At 46.0% G+C, this 19239-nt stretch overlaps 1 protein-coding gene across 2 annotated transcripts; it reads left to right on the top strand.

Moving 5' to 3' along the window:
* Positions 1 to 602: 602 nt before the first annotated feature.
* Positions 603 to 19231, top strand: col6a3 (collagen, type VI, alpha 3). Of its 2 annotated transcripts, none has more exons than XM_047047803.1 (22): positions 603 to 1257; positions 1396 to 2829; positions 3096 to 3695; positions 3855 to 4454; positions 4612 to 5208; positions 5477 to 6076; positions 6343 to 6942; positions 7102 to 7701; positions 7859 to 8455; positions 8724 to 9323; positions 9590 to 10189; positions 10349 to 10948; positions 11106 to 11702; positions 11971 to 12570; positions 12837 to 13436; positions 13596 to 14195; positions 14353 to 14949; positions 15218 to 15817; positions 16084 to 16683; positions 16843 to 17442; positions 17600 to 18196; positions 18465 to 19231. In XM_047047803.1, the coding sequence occupies exons 2-22, from the start codon at positions 2307 to 2309 to the stop codon at positions 19193 to 19195; spliced, it is 12639 nt and encodes a 4212-aa protein (XP_046903759.1). In that variant the 5' UTR covers positions 603 to 1257; positions 1396 to 2306; the 3' UTR covers positions 19196 to 19231. The 2 variants fall into 2 exon arrangements, with proteins under 2 accessions (XP_046903759.1, XP_046903758.1); XM_047047802.1 differs by lacking the exon at positions 603 to 1257 and having other exon boundaries at positions 1348 to 1992; positions 2230 to 2829.
* Positions 19232 to 19239: the final 8 nt, after the last annotated feature.

Genomic DNA, 19239 nt, shown 5'->3' on the forward strand with positions numbered 1-19239 from the left:
CAGAGACTGGATGTAGGAGAAAAAGGGGATCAAGTTGCTCTAGTTCAGTACAGCCGAGATGCCACGGCCAACTTCTATTTGAATTCCTATTCGTCTAAGACAGATGTGCTCAATTCCATAAGATCTGTGAGGCACAAACTAGGAAGGCCACTCAACACTGGAACAGCGTTACAGTTTGTCCGAGAAAATGTCTTTACTGCCTCAGCTGGAGGGAGACATTCAGAGGGGGTGCCTCAATATTTGTTTGTCTTCAGTGGTGGGCGATCCAGTGATGATATAAGGGAGGCAGCACAATCATTGAGAACTAATGGAATAAAAACCTTGAGCATTGGAACAAATAATGCTGATACGTTGGAATTACAGACAATATCATTTAGACCAGCTCATTCTTTTTCTGTGGCCAGTTTTAATAACTTGGACAGCATAGACTCCACAGTGTCCGCTGTATTGAGTGGTGTTCAGGAAACACCTACATTTCCATCTATCATTGGTAAAATTTAACTTTGGTTTAACCTTTTTTGTGCATAAATTGTATGTAAAATATCTGATATTTAAATCAGTTGTTAAATGACTCTTGTTGTTGAATCATAAGTACAAGCTTGCTACTAATAAGGATTTTTTGGGCTAGTTGGTCGCATGTCACTAATTCTAGACCATTTTCAATTCAAGTTTCAGGCCCCAGTGTGAAAAGAGACATTGTTTTTCTTCTCGATGGCTCTGATGATCTGAGAAGTAGGTTCACAGAGATGCGTGAGTTTGTAGCAGGAGTGGTGGAAAAGTTTGACTTGGATGAGCAAAAAGATCAAGTTGCTGTTGTGCAGTATGGCAACAATGCTGCAATTAACTTCAACCTAAATACACATTCAAACAAAGAGGATGTGCTTAACGCCATCAGAAACCTAAGACCTAAAGGTGGGAGACCTCAGTATACTGGCACAGCCCTACAGTTTGTGAAAGACAATGTCTTCACTCCCAGTGCTGGTAGCAGACATCTTGAGGGCGCCCAACAGATCCTTGTCCTTCTAGCTGGAGGCAGGTCAAGAGATTCACCACGAGGACCTTCAAGGGCACTCAAGACAATGGGTGTTGTGACATTTGCAATTGGATCCAAAATGACTGATTTGGTGGAGATGAAAGCTATTTCCTCACATACAGAAAATGCTTACTCAGTCCCAGATTTTTCAAACCTTTATAGTATCCAACAAAGTCTGGAGACAAGACTTGCACAAGTGAGACCACAAGAAGGAGTTAGTATTGGTAAGACAGAAATGTAATGCATTTGAAATAATATCAGTGATTTGTGAATCAAAACCTAAATTGTACTGATTAGGTGAGGTTAAGTAATTACATTTGCAATATACATTTTCTAAATTTTCTTAAATTCTGTATTCGCAGAGGAAGGAGATAATAGAAGAGACATTGTGTTTCTTCTGGATGCTTCAGATAACACACAAGCTGGGTTTCGTGCTGTACGAGACTTTCTTTACAAATTAATTGGAAAACTCAATGTTGGAGAAAACAATGACAGGATAGCTGTGGTTCAGTTTAGCAATACAGCAGTGGCAAATTTCTATTTGAATTCATTTTTAAGGAAAGAAGATATGTTGAATTTTGTGAAAGGCCTATCACACAAAGGTGGAAGACCCCTTAACACTGGAACAGCTTTTACGTTTGTGAAAGAGAATGTTTTTCAAACATCCGCTGGAAGCAGACACCTGGAAGGTGTTCGACAAATTCTGATTCTGCTCAGCAGTGGGCAATCCAAGGATACTGTAGATGAACCAGCATCTTCTCTAAAAAACAGTGGTGTTATTGTTCTCAGCATTGGAACAAGAAGCTCTGATAGTGGAGAATTAGAAAGGATTTCTCAAGACCCTAGTTATGTTCTCAAAGTGTCTGACTTTACTGACCTCCCGAGCATTCAAGAGCAGCTTCTCTCCGCCATGAGGACTGTCCTGGTACAAGTAACACAGATGGTACCAACAGTAATAGGTATGAATGTAAAACTCATATTTACTTATATTGACGTACTGGATCTTAATAGAATTGTAGGTTGGAAATCAAGAAGCCTCGTGTTTTCATTTAGGCATTCACCTCTCTAGCACGGTTTAGAATTAGACTGTTACAATTGTACTGTGATAAAAGTTGTATATAGGTCTGTGTCTTCAAGATTGCTCACTCACAATCAATGAAATGCAAATTAATTTGATGATTTTGATGTTCCTTTAGTTGAGCGCCAGATACCCAGAAGGGATGTAGTGTTCTTGCTGGATGGTTCTGATGGCACGAGGAATGGATTCCCAGCCATGCGTGACTTTGTTCAGAGGACGGTGGAGAAGCTCAATGTGGGAGTGAACAAAGACCGAGTTTCAGTGGTCCAGTATGGCAGAGACCAAGAGGTCCATTTCTATCTGAACACATACACCACCAAAGATGATGTTCTTGATACTGTTAGAGGGCTGAGGCACAGAGGAGGCAGACCCCTCAACACCGGGGCAGCTCTCCAGTACGTCAGGGACAACGTCTTTACTGCCTCGTCTGGAAGCAGGCGTCTGGAAGGCGTTCCCCAGATTCTGATACTGCTGAATGGTGGGCGGTCCTTTGACAGTGTCGATGCACCAGCCTCTGCTCTCAAAGACCTTGGGGTCTCGGTGTTTGGCATAGGAACGAGGACCTCTGATGGCAGAGAATTGCAAAAGATCTCCTCAGAGCCAAGTTATGCCCTCTCTGTGTCTGAGTTCACTGACCTCCCCAATATCCAAGAGCAGCTCCTTTCCTCCATGACTAGAGTCCTAGTACAAGTAACAACCATGACACCGACAGTGATAGGTAAGAATGTGATGTTTTACACACAAAGTTCATGTTCAATAGTTTCCCTGGTTGGAGTAGTGGAGATCTTTTTGCAATGGCTCATTAGATTCCCAACGAGCTTCTTCAAATTCAAGCATGTGCCTCTCTAGGAAATTCTTACTACCATAGCTCCTATCTCAGCTCATTACTACGTGGGTCAGTGTGTTCAAAACATTGCATATGGCTCTATGTCTCACCCACTACACATGTCATGTAATCTTTTCATGATTTTCATGTTCCTTTAGTTGAGCCCCAGGTTCCAAGAAGGGATGTGGTGTTCTTGCTGGATGGATCTGATAGCACTAGGAATGGATTCCCAGCAATGCGTGACTTTGTCCAGAGATTGGTGGAGACAATGAATGTGGATGAGAACAAAGACCGCATTTCAGTGGTTCAGTACAGCAGAGATGCAGCTGTCCAATTCTATCTAAACACATATACAACAAAGGGAGAGATTGTAGATGCTGTCAGAGGTCTAAGACACAAAGGAGGAAGACCCCTAAACACTGGAGCAGCTCTCCAGCATGTGAGGGACAATGTGTTCACGGCTTCCGCAGGAAGCAGGCGTCTGGAAGGTGTTCCGCAGATTCTGATATTGCTGAATGGTGGGCGGTCATTTGACAGTGTCGATGCACCAGCCTCTGCTCTCAAAGAACTTGGGGTCTCGGTGTTTGGCATAGGAACCAGGACCTCTGACAGCAGAGAATTGCAAAAGATCTCCTCAGAGCCAAGTTATGCCCTCTCTGTGTCTGACTTCAGTGACCTTCCAAGCGTCCAACAGCAGCTTTTGTCCTCGGTGGAGACGGTGGTTGTAGACATAACTGCAGAAACACCAACAGTCTTAGGTATGCTTTGTAAATTTTCCACAGATCTAATCCATTATATCTTCTGAAATGGTGACAGATTAAGTTGAACTCTTTTTTACTGGTCAAAATGGAAAGGTTTACGGTTAGCTCTGCCTAAAACTGATGGTCTTGCTTTGTGATCTTTTTCAATTTTCTCAGTTGATCATGACACCCCCAGAAAGGATGTAGTATTCCTTCTGGATGGCTCTGATGGCACAAGGAATGGATTTCCAGCCATGCGTGACTTTGTTCAGAGAATGGTGGAGAAGCTCAATGTGGGAGTGAACAAAGATCGAGTTTCAGTGGTCCAGTATGGCAGAGACCAAGAGGTCCATTTCTACCTGAACACATACACCACCAAAGATGATGTTCTTGATACTGTTAGAGGGCTGAAGCACAGAGGAGGCAGACCCCTCAACACCGGGGCAGCTCTCCAGTACGTCAGGGACAACGTCTTTACTGCCTCGTCTGGAAGCAGGCGTCTGGAAGGCGTTCCCCAGATTCTGATACTGCTGAATGGTGGGCGGTCATTTGACAGTGTCGACGCACCAGCCTCTGCTCTCAAAGAACTTGGGGTCTCGGTGTTTGGCATAGGAACCAGGACCTCTGACAGCAGAGAATTGCAAAAGATATCCTCAGAGCCAAGTTATGCCCTCTCTGTGTCTGACTTCAGTGACCTTCCAAGCGTCCAACAGCAGCTTTTGTCCTCGGTGGAGACGGTGGTTATAGAAGTAACTGCAGAAACACCAACGGTCTTAGGTATGCTTTGTAAATTTTCCACAGATCTACTCCATAATATCTTCTGAAAAGGTGACAGATTAAGTTGAACTTGTTCCTGGTCAAAATGGAAAGGTTTATGTTTAGTTACTACTAAAACTGATGGGTCTTTTTATGTGATCTTTTCCTGTTTTCTCAGTTGATCATGACACCACCAGAAAGGATGTAGTATTCCTTCTGGATGGTTCTGATGGCACTAGGAATGGATTCCCAGCCATGCGTGACTTTGTTCAGAGAATGGTGGAGAAGCTCAATGTGGGAGTGAACAAAGACCGAGTTTCAGTGGTCCAGTATGGCAGAGACCAAGAGGTCCATTTCTATCTGAACACATACACCACCAAAGATGATGTTCTTGATACTGTTAAAGGGCTGAGGCACAGAGGAGGCAGACCCCTCAACACCGGGGCAGCTCTCCAGTACGTCAGGGACAACGTCTTTACTGCCCCGTCTGGAAGCAGGCGTCTGGAAGGCGTTCCCCAGATATTGATTCTATTGAGCGGGAGCCGGTCCAGTGATAATGTTGATACTCCAGCCACAGGCCTGAAAGAGAGCGGAGTGTTGATCTTTGGCATTGGAACCCGCAATTCCAGCACAGAGGTTCAGAGAATTGCCAGTGATCCAAGTTATGCCCAGTCTGTTGCTGAATTCTCTGCTCTCCCCAATGTTCAGCAGCAGTTTTCCTCCACCCTCAATAGTGTACTTGTTGGCGTCACACCAATCATTCCAACAGTGACAGGTAAGAATGAGATGTTTTACATGAAGGTCAGCTTCAATGATGTCTGGGTTGGAGTATTGCAGAGCTCTTTGCAATGTTTTCTGGAAAACTGTTTTTTATTTAAGCATGCACTTCTCTAGCAATGTTTTTCTGGCATAGGGCGTATCTCAGCTCATTACTTTAGTTCATCAGTGTGTAAACACCATTGCATTTGGAGCTGTGTCTTCAAGATTGCTCACTCACAATCAATGAAATGCAAATTAATTTGATGATTTTGATGTTCCTTTAGTTGAGCGCCAGATACCCAGAAGGGATGTGGTGTTCTTGCTGGATGGTTCTGATGGCACGAGGAATGGATTCCCAGCCATGCGTGACTTTGTTCAGAGGACGGTGGAGAAGCTCAATGTGGGAGTGAACAAAGACCGAGTTTCAGTGGTCCAGTATGGCAGAGACCAAGAGGTCCATTTCTATCTGAACACATACACCACCAAAGATGATGTTCTTGATACTGTTAGAGGGCTGAGGCACAGAGGAGGCAGACCCCTCAACACCGGGGCAGCTCTCCAGTACGTCAGGGACAACGTCTTTACTGCCTCGTCTGGAAGCAGGCGTCTGGAAGGCGTTCCCCAGATTCTGATACTGCTGAATGGTGGGCGGTCCTTTGACAGTGTCGATGCACCAGCCTCTGCTCTCAAAGACCTTGGGGTCTCGGTGTTTGGCATAGGAACGAGGACCTCTGATGGCAGAGAATTGCAAAAGATCTCCTCAGAGCCAAGTTATGCCCTCTCTGTGTCTGAGTTCACTGACCTCCCCAATATCCAAGAGCAGCTCCTTTCCTCCATGACTAGAGTCCTAGTACAAGTAACAACCATGACACCGACAGTGATAGGTAAGAATGTGATGTTTTACACACAAAGTTCATGTTCAATAGTTTCCCTGGTTGGAGTAGTGGAGATCTTTTTGCAATGGCTCATTAGATTCCCAACGAGCTTCTTCAAATTCAAGCATGTGCCTCTCTAGGAAATTCTTACTACCATAGCTCCTATCTCAGCTCATTACTACGTGGGTCAGTGTGTTCAAAACATTGCATATGGCTCTATGTCTCACCCACTACACATGTCATGTAATCTTTTCATGATTTTCATGTTCCTTTAGTTGAGCCCCAGGTTCCAAGAAGGGATGTGGTGTTCTTGCTGGATGGATCTGATAGCACTAGGAATGGATTCCCAGCAATGCGTGACTTTGTCCAGAGATTGGTGGAGACAATGAATGTGGATGAGAACAAAGACCGCATTTCAGTGGTTCAGTACAGCAGAGATGCAGCTGTCCAATTCTATCTAAACACATATACAACAAAGGGAGAGATTGTAGATGCTGTCAGAGGTCTAAGACACAAAGGAGGAAGACCCCTAAACACTGGAGCAGCTCTCCAGCATGTGAGGGACAATGTGTTCACGGCTTCCGCAGGAAGCAGGCGTCTGGAAGGTGTTCCGCAGATTCTGATATTGCTGAATGGTGGGCGGTCATTTGACAGTGTCGATGCACCAGCCTCTGCTCTCAAAGAACTTGGGGTCTCGGTGTTTGGCATAGGAACCAGGACCTCTGACAGCAGAGAATTGCAAAAGATCTCCTCAGAGCCAAGTTATGCCCTCTCTGTGTCTGACTTCAGTGACCTTCCAAGCGTCCAACAGCAGCTTTTGTCCTCGGTGGAGACGGTGGTTGTAGACATAACTGCAGAAACACCAACAGTCTTAGGTATGCTTTGTAAATTTTCCACAGATCTAATCCATTATATCTTCTGAAATGGTGACAGATTAAGTTGAACTCTTTTTTACTGGTCAAAATGGAAAGGTTTACGGTTAGCTCTGCCTAAAACTGATGGTCTTGCTTTGTGATCTTTTTCAATTTTCTCAGTTGATCATGACACCCCCAGAAAGGATGTAGTATTCCTTCTGGATGGCTCTGATGGCACAAGGAATGGATTTCCAGCCATGCGTGACTTTGTTCAGAGAATGGTGGAGAAGCTCAATGTGGGAGTGAACAAAGATCGAGTTTCAGTGGTCCAGTATTGCAGAGACCAAGAGGTCCATTTCTACCTGAACACATACACCACCAAAGATGATGTTCTTGATACTGTTAGAGGGCTGAAGCACAGAGGAGGCAGACCCCTCAACACCGGGGCAGCTCTCCAGTACGTCAGGGACAACGTCTTTACTGCCTCGTCTGGAAGCAGGCGTCTGGAAGGCGTTCCCCAGATTCTGATACTGCTGAATGGTGGGCGGTCATTTGACAGTGTCGACGCACCAGCCTCTGCTCTCAAAGAACTTGGGGTCTCGGTGTTTGGCATAGGAACCAGGACCTCTGACAGCAGAGAATTGCAAAAGATATCCTCAGAGCCAAGTTATGCCCTCTCTGTGTCTGACTTCAGTGACCTTCCAAGCGTCCAACAGCAGCTTTTGTCCTCGGTGGAGACGGTGGTTATAGAAGTAACTGCAGAAACACCAACGGTCTTAGGTATGCTTTGTAAATTTTCCACAGATCTACTCCATAATATCTTCTGAAAAGGTGACAGATTAAGTTGAACTTGTTCCTGGTCAAAATGGAAAGGTTTATGTTTAGTTACTACTAAAACTGATGGGTCTTTTTATGTGATCTTTTCCTGTTTTCTCAGTTGATCATGACACCACCAGAAAGGATGTAGTATTCCTTCTGGATGGTTCTGATGGCACTAGGAATGGATTCCCAGCCATGCGTGACTTTGTTCAGAGAATGGTGGAGAAGCTCAATGTGGGAGTGAACAAAGACCGAGTTTCAGTGGTCCAGTATGGCAGAGACCAAGAGGTCCATTTCTATCTGAACACATACACAACCAAAGATGATGTTCTTGATACTGTTAAAGGGCTGAGGCACAGAGGAGGCAGACCCCTCAACACCGGGGCAGCTCTCCAGTACGTCAGGGACAACGTCTTTACTGCCCCGTCTGGAAGCAGGCGTCTGGAAGGCGTTCCCCAGATATTGATTCTATTGAGCGGGAGCCGGTCCAGTGATAATGTTGATACTCCAGCCACAGGCCTGAAAGAGAGCGGAGTGTTGATCTTTGGCATTGGAACCCGCAATTCCAGCACAGAGGTTCAGAGAATTGCCAGTGATCCAAGTTATGCCCAGTCTGTTGCTGAATTCTCTGCTCTCCCCAATGTTCAGCAGCAGTTTTCCTCCACCCTCAATAGTGTACTTGTTGGCGTCACACCAATCATTCCAACAGTGACAGGTAAGAATGAGATGTTTTACATGAAGGTCAGCTTCAATGATGTCTGGGTTGGAGTATTGCAGAGCTCTTTGCAATGTTTTCTGGAAAACTGTTTTTTATTTAAGCATGCACTTCTCTAGCAATGTTTTTCTGGCATAGGGCGTATCTCAGCTCATTACTTTAGTTCATCAGTGTGTAAACACCATTGCATTTGGAGCTGTGTCTTCAAGATTGCTCACTCACAATCAATGAAATGCAAATTAATTTGATGATTTTGATGTTCCTTTAGTTGAGCGCCAGATACCCAGAAGGGATGTGGTGTTCTTGCTGGATGGTTCTGATGGCACGAGGAATGGATTCCCAGCCATGCGTGACTTTGTTCAGAGGACGGTGGAGAAGCTCAATGTGGGAGTGAACAAATACCGAGTTTCAGTGGTCCAGTATGGCAGAGACCAAGAGGTCCATTTCTATCTGAACACATACACCACCAAAGATGATGTTCTTGATACTGTTAGAGGGCTGAGGCACAGAGGAGGCAGACCCCTCAACACCGGGGCAGCTCTCCAGTACGTCAGGGACAACGTCTTTACTGCCTCGTCTGGAAGCAGGCGTCTGGAAGGCGTTCCCCAGATTCTGATACTGCTGAATGGTGGGCGGTCCTTTGACAGTGTCGATGCACCAGCCTCTGCTCTCAAAGACCTTGGGGTCTCGGTGTTTGGCATAGGAACGAGGACCTCTGATGGCAGAGAATTGCAAAAGATCTCCTCAGAGCCAAGTTATGCCCTCTCTGTGTCTGAGTTCACTGACCTCCCCAATATCCAAGAGCAGCTCCTTTCCTCCATGACTAGAGTCCTAGTACAAGTAACAACCATGACACCGACAGTGATAGGTAAGAATGTGATGTTTTACACACAAAGTTCATGTTCAATAGTTTCCCTGGTTGGAGTAGTGGAGATCTTTTTGCAATGGCTCATTAGATTCCCAACGAGCTTCTTCAAATTCAAGCATGTGCCTCTCTAGGAAATTCTTACTACCATAGCTCCTATCTCAGCTCATTACTACGTGGGTCAGTGTGTTCAAAACATTGCATATGGCTCTATGTCTCACCCACTACACATGTCATGTAATCTTTTCATGATTTTCATGTTCCTTTAGTTGAGCCCCAGGTTCCAAGAAGGGATGTGGTGTTCTTGCTGGATGGATCTGATAGCACTAGGAATGGATTCCCAGCAATGCGTGACTTTGTCCAGAGATTGGTGGAGACAATGAATGTGGATGAGAACAAAGACCGCATTTCAGTGGTTCAGTACAGCAGAGATGCAGCTGTCCAATTCTATCTAAACACATATACAACAAAGGGAGAGATTGTAGATGCTGTCAGAGGTCTAAGACACAAAGGAGGAAGACCCCTAAACACTGGAGCAGCTCTCCAGCATGTGAGGGACAATGTGTTCACGGCTTCCGCAGGAAGCAGGCGTCTGGAAGGTGTTCCGCAGATTCTGATATTGCTGAATGGTGGGCGGTCATTTGACAGTGTCGATGCACCAGCCTCTGCTCTCAAAGAACTTGGGGTCTCGGTGTTTGGCATAGGAACCAGGACCTCTGACAGCAGAGAATTGCAAAAGATCTCCTCAGAGCCAAGTTATGCCCTCTCTGTGTCTGACTTCAGTGACCTTCCAAGCGTCCAACAGCAGCTTTTGTCCTCGGTGGAGACGGTGGTTGTAGACATAACTGCAGAAACACCAACAGTCTTAGGTATGCTTTGTAAATTTTCCACAGATCTAATCCATTATATCTTCTGAAATGGTGACAGATTAAGTTGAACTCTTTTTTACTGGTCAAAATGGAAAGGTTTACGGTTAGCTCTGCCTAAAACTGATCGTCTTGCTTTGTGATCTTTTTCAATTTTCTCAGTTGATCATGACACCCCCAGAAAGGATGTAGTATTCCTTCTGGATGGCTCTGATGGCACAAGGAATGGATTTCCAGCCATGCGTGACTTTGTTCAGAGAATGGTGGAGAAGCTCAATGTGGGAGTGAACAAAGATCGAGTTTCAGTGGTCCAGTATGGCAGAGACCAAGAGGTCCATTTCTACCTGAACACATACACCACCAAAGATGATGTTCTTGATACTGTTAGAGGGCTGAAGCACAGAGGAGGCAGACCCCTCAACACCGGGGCAGCTCTCCAGTACGTCAGGGACAACGTCTTTACTGCCTCGTCTGGAAGCAGGCGTCTGGAAGGCGTTCCCCAGATTCTGATACTGCTGAATGGTGGGCGGTCATTTGACAGTGTCGACGCACCAGCCTCTGCTCTCAAAGAACTTGGGGTCTCGGTGTTTGGCATAGGAACCAGGACCTCTGACAGCAGAGAATTGCAAAAGATATCCTCAGAGCCAAGTTATGCCCTCTCTGTGTCTGACTTCAGTGACCTTCCAAGCGTCCAACAGCAGCTTTTGTCCTCGGTGGAGACGGTGGTTATAGAAGTAACTGCAGAAACACCAACGGTCTTAGGTATGCTTTGTAAATTTTCCACAGATCTACTCCATAATATCTTCTGAAAAGGTGACAGATTAAGTTGAACTTGTTCCTGGTCAAAATGGAAAGGTTTATGTTTAGTTACTACTAAAACTGATGGGTCTTTTTATGTGATCTTTTCCTGTTTTCTCAGTTGATCATGACACCACCAGAAAGGATGTAGTATTCCTTCTGGATGGTTCTGATGGCACTAGGAATGGATTCCCAGCCATGCGTGACTTTGTTCAGAGAATGGTGGAGAAGCTCAATGTGGGAGTGAACAAAGACCGAGTTTCAGTGGTCCAGTATGGCAGAGACCAAGAGGTCCATTTCTATCTGAACACATACACCACCAAAGATGATGTTCTTGATACTGTTAAAGGGCTGAGGCACAGAGGAGGCAGACCCCTCAACACCGGGGCAGCTCTCCAGTACGTCAGGGACAACGTCTTTACTGCCCCGTCTGGAAGCAGGCGTCTGGAAGGCGTTCCCCAGATATTGATTCTATTGAGCGGGAGCCGGTCCAGTGATAATGTTGATACTCCAGCCACAGGCCTGAAAGAGAGCGGAGTGTTGATCTTTGGCATTGGAACCCGCAATTCCAGCACAGAGGTTCAGAGAATTGCCAGTGATCCAAGTTATGCCCAGTCTGTTGCTGAATTCTCTGCTCTCCCCAATGTTCAGCAGCAGTTTTCCTCCACCCTCAATAGTGTACTTGTTGGCGTCACACCAATCATTCCAACAGTGACAGGTAAGAATGAGATGTTTTACATGAAGGTCAGCTTCAATGATGTCTGGGTTGGAGTATTGCAGAGCTCTTTGCAATGTTTTCTGGAAAACTGTTTTTTATTTAAGCATGCACTTCTCTAGCAATGTTTTTCTGGCATAGGGCGTATCTCAGCTCATTACTTTAGTTCATCAGTGTGTAAACACCATTGCATTTGGAGCTGTGTCTTCAAGATTGCTCACTCACAATCAATGAAATGCAAATTAATTTGATGATTTTGATGTTCCTTTAGTTGAGCGCCAGATACCCAGAAGGGATGTGGTGTTCTTGCTGGATGGTTCTGATGGCACGAGGAATGGATTCCCAGCCATGCGTGACTTTGTTCAGAGGACGGTGGAGAAGCTCAATGTGGGAGTGAACAAAGACCGAGTTTCAGTGGTCCAGTATGGCAGAGACCAAGAGGTCCATTTCTATCTGAACACATACACCACCAAAGATGATGTTCTTGATACTGTTAGAGGGCTGAGGCACAGAGGAGGCAGACCCCTCAACACCGGGGCAGCTCTCCAGTACGTCAGGGACAACGTCTTTACTGCCTCGTCTGGAAGCAGGCGTCTGGAAGGCGTTCCCCAGATTCTGATACTGCTGAATGGTGGGCGGTCCTTTGACAGTGTCGATGCACCAGCCTCTGCTCTCAAAGACCTTGGGGTCTCGGTGTTTGGCATAGGAACGAGGACCTCTGATGGCAGAGAATTGCAAAAGATCTCCTCAGAGCCAAGTTATGCCCTCTCTGTGTCTGAGTTCACTGACCTCCCCAATATCCAAGAGCAGCTCCTTTCCTCCATGACTAGAGTCCTAGTACAAGTAACAACCATGACACCGACAGTGATAGGTAAGAATGTGATGTTTTACACACAAAGTTCATGTTCAATAGTTTCCCTGGTTGGAGTAGTGGAGATCTTTTTGCAATGGCTCATTAGATTCCCAACGAGCTTCTTCAAATTCAAGCATGTGCCTCTCTAGGAAATTCTTACTACCATAGCTCCTATCTCAGCTCATTACTACGTGGGTCAGTGTGTTCAAAACATTGCATATGGCTCTATGTCTCACCCACTACACATGTCATGTAATCTTTTCATGATTTTCATGTTCCTTTAGTTGAGCCCCAGGTTCCAAGAAGGGATGTGGTGTTCTTGCTGGATGGATCTGATAGCACTAGGAATGGATTCCCAGCAATGCGTGACTTTGTCCAGAGATTGGTGGAGACAATGAATGTGGATGAGAACAAAGACCGCATTTCAGTGGTTCAGTACAGCAGAGATGCAGCTGTCCAATTCTATCTAAACACATATACAACAAAGGGAGAGATTGTAGATGCTGTCAGAGGTCTAAGACACAAAGGAGGAAGACCCCTAAACACTGGAGCAGCTCTCCAGCATGTGAGGGACAATGTGTTCACGGCTTCCGCAGGAAGCAGGCGTCTGGAAGGTGTTCCGCAGATTCTGATATTGCTGAATGGTGGGCGGTCATTTGACAGTGTCGATGCACCAGCCTCTGCTCTCAAAGAACTTGGGGTCTCGGTGTTTGGCATAGGAACCAGGACCTCTGACAGCAGAGAATTGCAAAAGATCTCCTCAGAGCCAAGTTATGCCCTCTCTGTGTCTGACTTCAGTGACCTTCCAAGCGTCCAACAGCAGCTTTTGTCCTCGGTGGAGACGGTGGTTGTAGACATAACTGCAGAAACACCAACAGTCTTAGGTATGCTTTGTAAATTTTCCACAGATCTAATCCATTATATCTTCTGAAATGGTGACAGATTAAGTTGAACTCTTTTTTACTGGTCAAAATGGAAAGGTTTACGGTTAGCTCTGCCTAAAACTGATGGTCTTGCTTTGTGATCTTTTTCAATTTTCTCAGTTGATCATGACACCCCCAGAAAGGATGTAGTATTCCTTCTGGATGGCTCTGATGGCACAAGGAATGGATTTCCAGCCATGCGTGACTTTGTTCAGAGAATGGTGGAGAAGCTCAATGTGGGAGTGAACAAAGATCGAGTTTCAGTGGTCCAGTATGGCAGAGACCAAGAGGTCCATTTCTACCTGAACACATACACCACCAAAGATGATGTTCTTGATACTGTTAGAGGGCTGAAGCACAGAGGAGGCAGACCCCTCAACACCGGGGCAGCTCTCCAGTACGTCAGGGACAACGTCTTTACTGCCTCGTCTGGAAGCAGGCGTCTGGAAGGCGTTCCCCAGATTCTGATACTGCTGAATGGTGGGCGGTCATTTGACAGTGTCGACGCACCAGCCTCTGCTCTCAAAGAACTTGGGGTCTCGGTGTTTGGCATAGGAACCAGGACCTCTGACAGCAGAGAATTGCAAAAGATATCCTCAGAGCCAAGTTATGCCCTCTCTGTGTCTGACTTCAGTGACCTTCCAAGCGTCCAACAGCAGCTTTTGTCCTCGGTGGAGACGGTGGTTATAGAAGTAACTGCAGAAACACCAACGGTCTTAGGTATGCTTTGTAAATTTTCCACAGATCTACTCCATAATATCTTCTGAAAAGGTGACAGATTAAGTTGAACTTGTTCCTGGTCAAAATGGAAAGGTTTATGTTTAGTTACTACTAAAACTGATGGGTCTTTTTATGTGATCTTTTCCTGTTTTCTCAGTTGATCATGACACCACCAGAAAGGATGTAGTATTCCTTCTGGATGGTTCTGATGGCACTAGGAATGGATTCCCAGCCATGCGTGACTTTGTTCAGAGAATGGTGGAGAAGCTCAATGTGGGAGTGAACAAAGACCGAGTTTCAGTGGTCCAGTATGGCAGAGACCAAGAGGTCCATTTCTATCTGAACACATACACCACCAAAGATGATGTTCTTGATACTGTTAAAGGGCTGAGGCACAGAGGAGGCAGACCCCTCAACACCGGGGCAGCTCTCCAGTACGTCAGGGACAACGTCTTTACTGCCCCGTCTGGAAGCAGGCGTCTGGAAGGCGTTCCCCAGATATTGATTCTATTGAGCGGGAGCCGGTCCAGTGATAATGTTGATACCCCAGCCACAGGCCTGAAAGAGAGCGGAGTGTTGATCTTTGGCATTGGAACCCGCAATTCCAGCACAGAGGTTCAGAGAATTGCCAGTGATCCAAGTTATGCCCAGTCTGTTGCTGAATTCTCTGCTCTCCCCAATGTTCAGCAGCAGTTTTCCTCCACCCTCAATAGTGTACTTGTTGGCGTCACACCAATCATTCCAACAGTGACAGGTAAGAATGAGATGTTTTACATGAAGGTCAGCTTCAATGATGTCTGGGTTGGAGTATTGCAGAGCTCTTTGCAATGTTTTCTGGAAAACTGTTTTTTATTTAAGCATGCACTTCTCTAGCAATGTTTTTCTGGCATAGGGCGTATCTCAGCTCATTACTTTAGTTCATCAGTGTGTAAACACCATTGCATTTGGAGCTGTGTCTTCAAGATTGCTCACTCACAATCAATGAAATGCAAATTAATTTGATGATTTTGATGTTCCTTTAGTTGAGCGCCAGATACCCAGAAGGGATGTGGTGTTCTTGCTGGATGGTTCTGATGGCACGAGGAATGGATTCCCAGCCATGCGTGACTTTGTTCAGAGGACGGTGGAGAAGCTCAATGTGGGAGTGAACAAAGACCGAGTTTCAGTGGTCCAGTATGGCAGAGACCAAGAGGTCCATTTCTATCTGAACACATACACCACCAAAGATGATGTTCTTGATACTGTTAGAGGGCTGAGGCACAGAGGAGGCAGACCCCTCAACACCGGGGCAGCTCTCCAGTACGTCAGGGACAACGTCTTTACTGCCTCGTCTGGAAGCAGGCGTCTGGAAGGCGTTCCCCAGATTCTGATACTGCTGAATGGTGGGCGGTCCTTTGACAGTGTCGATGCACCAGCCTCTGCTCTCAAAGACCTTGGGGTCTCGGTGTTTGGCATAGGAACGAGGACCTCTGATGGCAGAGAATTGCAAAAGATCTCCTCAGAGCCAAGTTATGCCCTCTCTGTGTCTGAGTTCACTGACCTCCCCAATATCCAAGAGCAGCTCCTTTCCTCCATGACTAGAGTCCTAGTACAAGTAACAACCATGACACCGACAGTGATAGGTAAGAATGTGATGTTTTACACACAAAGTTCATGTTCAATAGTTTCCCTGGTTGGAGTAGTGGAGATCTTTTTGCAATGGCTCATTAGATTCCCAACGAGCTTCTTCAAATTCAAGCATGTGCCTCTCTAGGAAATTCTTACTACCATAGCTCCTATCTCAGCTCATTACTACGTGGGTCAGTGTGTTCAAAACATTGCATATGGCTCTATGTCTCACCCACTACACATGTCATGTAATCTTTTCATGATTTTCATGTTCCTTTAGTTGAGCCCCAGGTTCCAAGAAGGGATGTGGTGTTCTTGCTGGATGGATCTGATAGCACTAGGAATGGATTCCCAGCAATGCGTGACTTTGTCCAGAGATTGGTGGAGACAATGAATGTGGATGAGAACAAAGACCGCATTTCAGTGGTTCAGTACAGCAGAGATGCAGCTGTCCAATTCTATCTAAACACATATACAACAAAGGGAGAGATTGTAGATGCTGTCAGAGGTCTAAGACACAAAGGAGGAAGACCCCTAAACACTGGAGCAGCTCTCCAGCATGTGAGGGACAATGTGTTCACGGCTTCCGCAGGAAGCAGGCGTCTGGAAGGTGTTCCGCAGATTCTGATATTGCTGAATGGTGGGCGGTCATTTGACAGTGTCGATGCACCAGCCTCTGCTCTCAAAGAACTTGGGGTCTCGGTGTTTGGCATAGGAACCAGGACCTCTGACAGCAGAGAATTGCAAAAGATCTCCTCAGAGCCAAGTTATGCCCTCTCTGTGTCTGACTTCAGTGACCTTCCAAGCGTCCAACAGCAGCTTTTGTCCTCGGTGGAGACGGTGGTTGTAGACATAACTGCAGAAACACCAACAGTCTTAGGTATGCTTTGTAAATTTTCCACAGATCTAATCCATTATATCTTCTGAAATGGTGACAGATTAAGTTGAACTCTTTTTTACTGGTCAAAATGGAAAGGTTTACGGTTAGCTCTGCCTAAAACTGATGGTCTTGCTTTGTGATCTTTTTCAATTTTCTCAGTTGATCATGACACCCCCAGAAAGGATGTAGTATTCCTTCTGGATGGCTCTGATGGCACAAGGAATGGATTTCCAGCCATGCGTGACTTTGTTCAGAGAATGGTGGAGAAGCTCAATGTGGGAGTGAACAAAGATCGAGTTTCAGTGGTCCAGTATGGCAGAGACCAAGAGGTCCATTTCTACCTGAACACATACACCACCAAAGATGATGTTCTTGATACTGTTAGAGGGCTGAAGCACAGAGGAGGCAGACCCCTCAACACCGGGGCAGCTCTCCAGTACGTCAGGGACAACGTCTTTACTGCCTCGTCTGGAAGCAGGCGTCTGGAAGGCGTTCCCCAGATTCTGATACTGCTGAATGGTGGGCGGTCATTTGACAGTGTCGACGCACCAGCCTCTGCTCTCAAAGAACTTGGGGTCTCGGTGTTTGGCATAGGAACCAGGACCTCTGACAGCAGAGAATTGCAAAAGATATCCTCAGAGCCAAGTTATGCCCTCTCTGTGTCTGACTTCAGTGACCTTCCAAGCGTCCAACAGCAGCTTTTGTCCTCGGTGGAGACGGTGGTTATAGAAGTAACTGCAGAAACACCAACGGTCTTAGGTATGCTTTGTAAATTTTCCACAGATCTACTCCATAATATCTTCTGAAAAGGTGACAGATTAAGTTGAACTTGTTCCTGGTCAAAATGGAAAGGTTTATGTTTAGTTACTACTAAAACTGATGGGTCTTTTTATGTGATCTTTTCCTGTTTTCTCAGTTGATCATGACACCACCAGAAAGGATGTAGTATTCCTTCTGGATGGTTCTGATGGCACTAGGAATGGATTCCCAGCCATGCGTGACTTTGTTCAGAGAATGGTGGAGAAGCTCAATGTGGGAGTGAACAAAGACCGAGTTTCAGTGGTCCAGTATGGCAGAGACCAAGAGGTCCATTTCTATCTGAACACATACACAACCAAAGATGATGTTCTTGATACTGTTAAAGGGCTGAGGCACAGAGGAGGCAGACCCCTCAACACCGGGGCAGCTCTCCAGTACGTCAGGGACAACGTCTTTACTGCCCCGTCTGGAAGCAGGCGTCTGGAAGGCGTTCCCCAGATATTGATTCTATTGAGCGGGAGCCGGTCCAGTGATAATGTTGATACCCCAGCCACAGGCCTGAAAGAGAGCGGAGTGTTGATCTTTGGCATTGGAACCCGCAATTCCAGCACAGAGGTTCAGAGAATTGCCAGTGATCCAAGTTATGCCCAGTCTGTTGCTGAATTCTCTGCTCTCCCCAATGTTCAGCAGCAGTTTTCCTCCACCCTCAATAGTGTACTTGTTGGCGTCACACCAATCATTCCAACAGTGACAGGTAAGAATGAGATGTTTTACATGAAGGTCAGCTTCAATGATGTCTGGGTTGGAGTATTGCAGAGCTCTTTGCAATGTTTTCTGGAAAACTGTTTTTTATTTAAGCATGCACTTCTCTAGCAATGTTTTTCTGGCATAGGGCGTATCTCAGCTCATTACTTTAGTTCATCAGTGTGTAAACACCATTGCATTTGGAGCTGTGTCTTCAAGATTGCTCACTCACAATCAATGAAATGCAAATTAATTTGATGATTTTGATGTTCCTTTAGTTGAGCGCCAGATACCCAGAAGGGATGTGGTGTTCTTGCTGGATGGTTCTGATGGCACGAGGAATGGATTCCCAGCCATGCGTGACTTTGTTCAGAGGACGGTGGAGAAGCTCAATGTGGGAGTGAACAAAGACCGAGTTTCAGTGGTCCAGTATGGCAGAGACCAAGAGGTCCATTTCTATCTGAACACATACACCACCAAAGATGATGTTCTTGATACTGTTAGAGGGCTGAGGCACAGAGGAGGCAGACCCCTCAACACCGGGGCAGCTCTCCAGTACGTCAGGGACAACGTCTTTACTGCCTCGTCTGGAAGCAGGCGTCTGGAAGGCGTTCCCCAGATTCTGATACTGCTGAATGGTGGGCGGTCCTTTGACAGTGTCGATGCACCAGCCTCTGCTCTCAAAGACCTTGGGGTCTCGGTGTTTGGCATAGGAACGAGGACCTCTGATGGCAGAGAATTGCAAAAGATCTCCTCAGAGCCAAGTTATGCCCTCTCTGTGTCTGAGTTCACTGACCTCCCCAATATCCAAGAGCAGCTCCTTTCCTCCATGACTAGAGTCCTAGTACAAGTAACAACCATGACACCGACAGTGATAGGTAAGAATGTGATGTTTTACACACAAAGTTCATGTTCAATAGTTTCCCTGGTTGGAGTAGTGGAGATCTTTTTGCAATGGCTCATTAGATTCCCAACGAGCTTCTTCAAATTCAAGCATGTGCCTCTCTAGGAAATTCTTACTACCATAGCTCCTATCTCAGCTCATTACTACGT

This window comes from Hypomesus transpacificus, chromosome 23 (assembly GCF_021917145.1).
Source record: "Hypomesus transpacificus isolate Combined female chromosome 23, fHypTra1, whole genome shotgun sequence".
NCBI lineage: Eukaryota > Metazoa > Chordata > Actinopteri > Osmeriformes > Osmeridae > Hypomesus > Hypomesus transpacificus.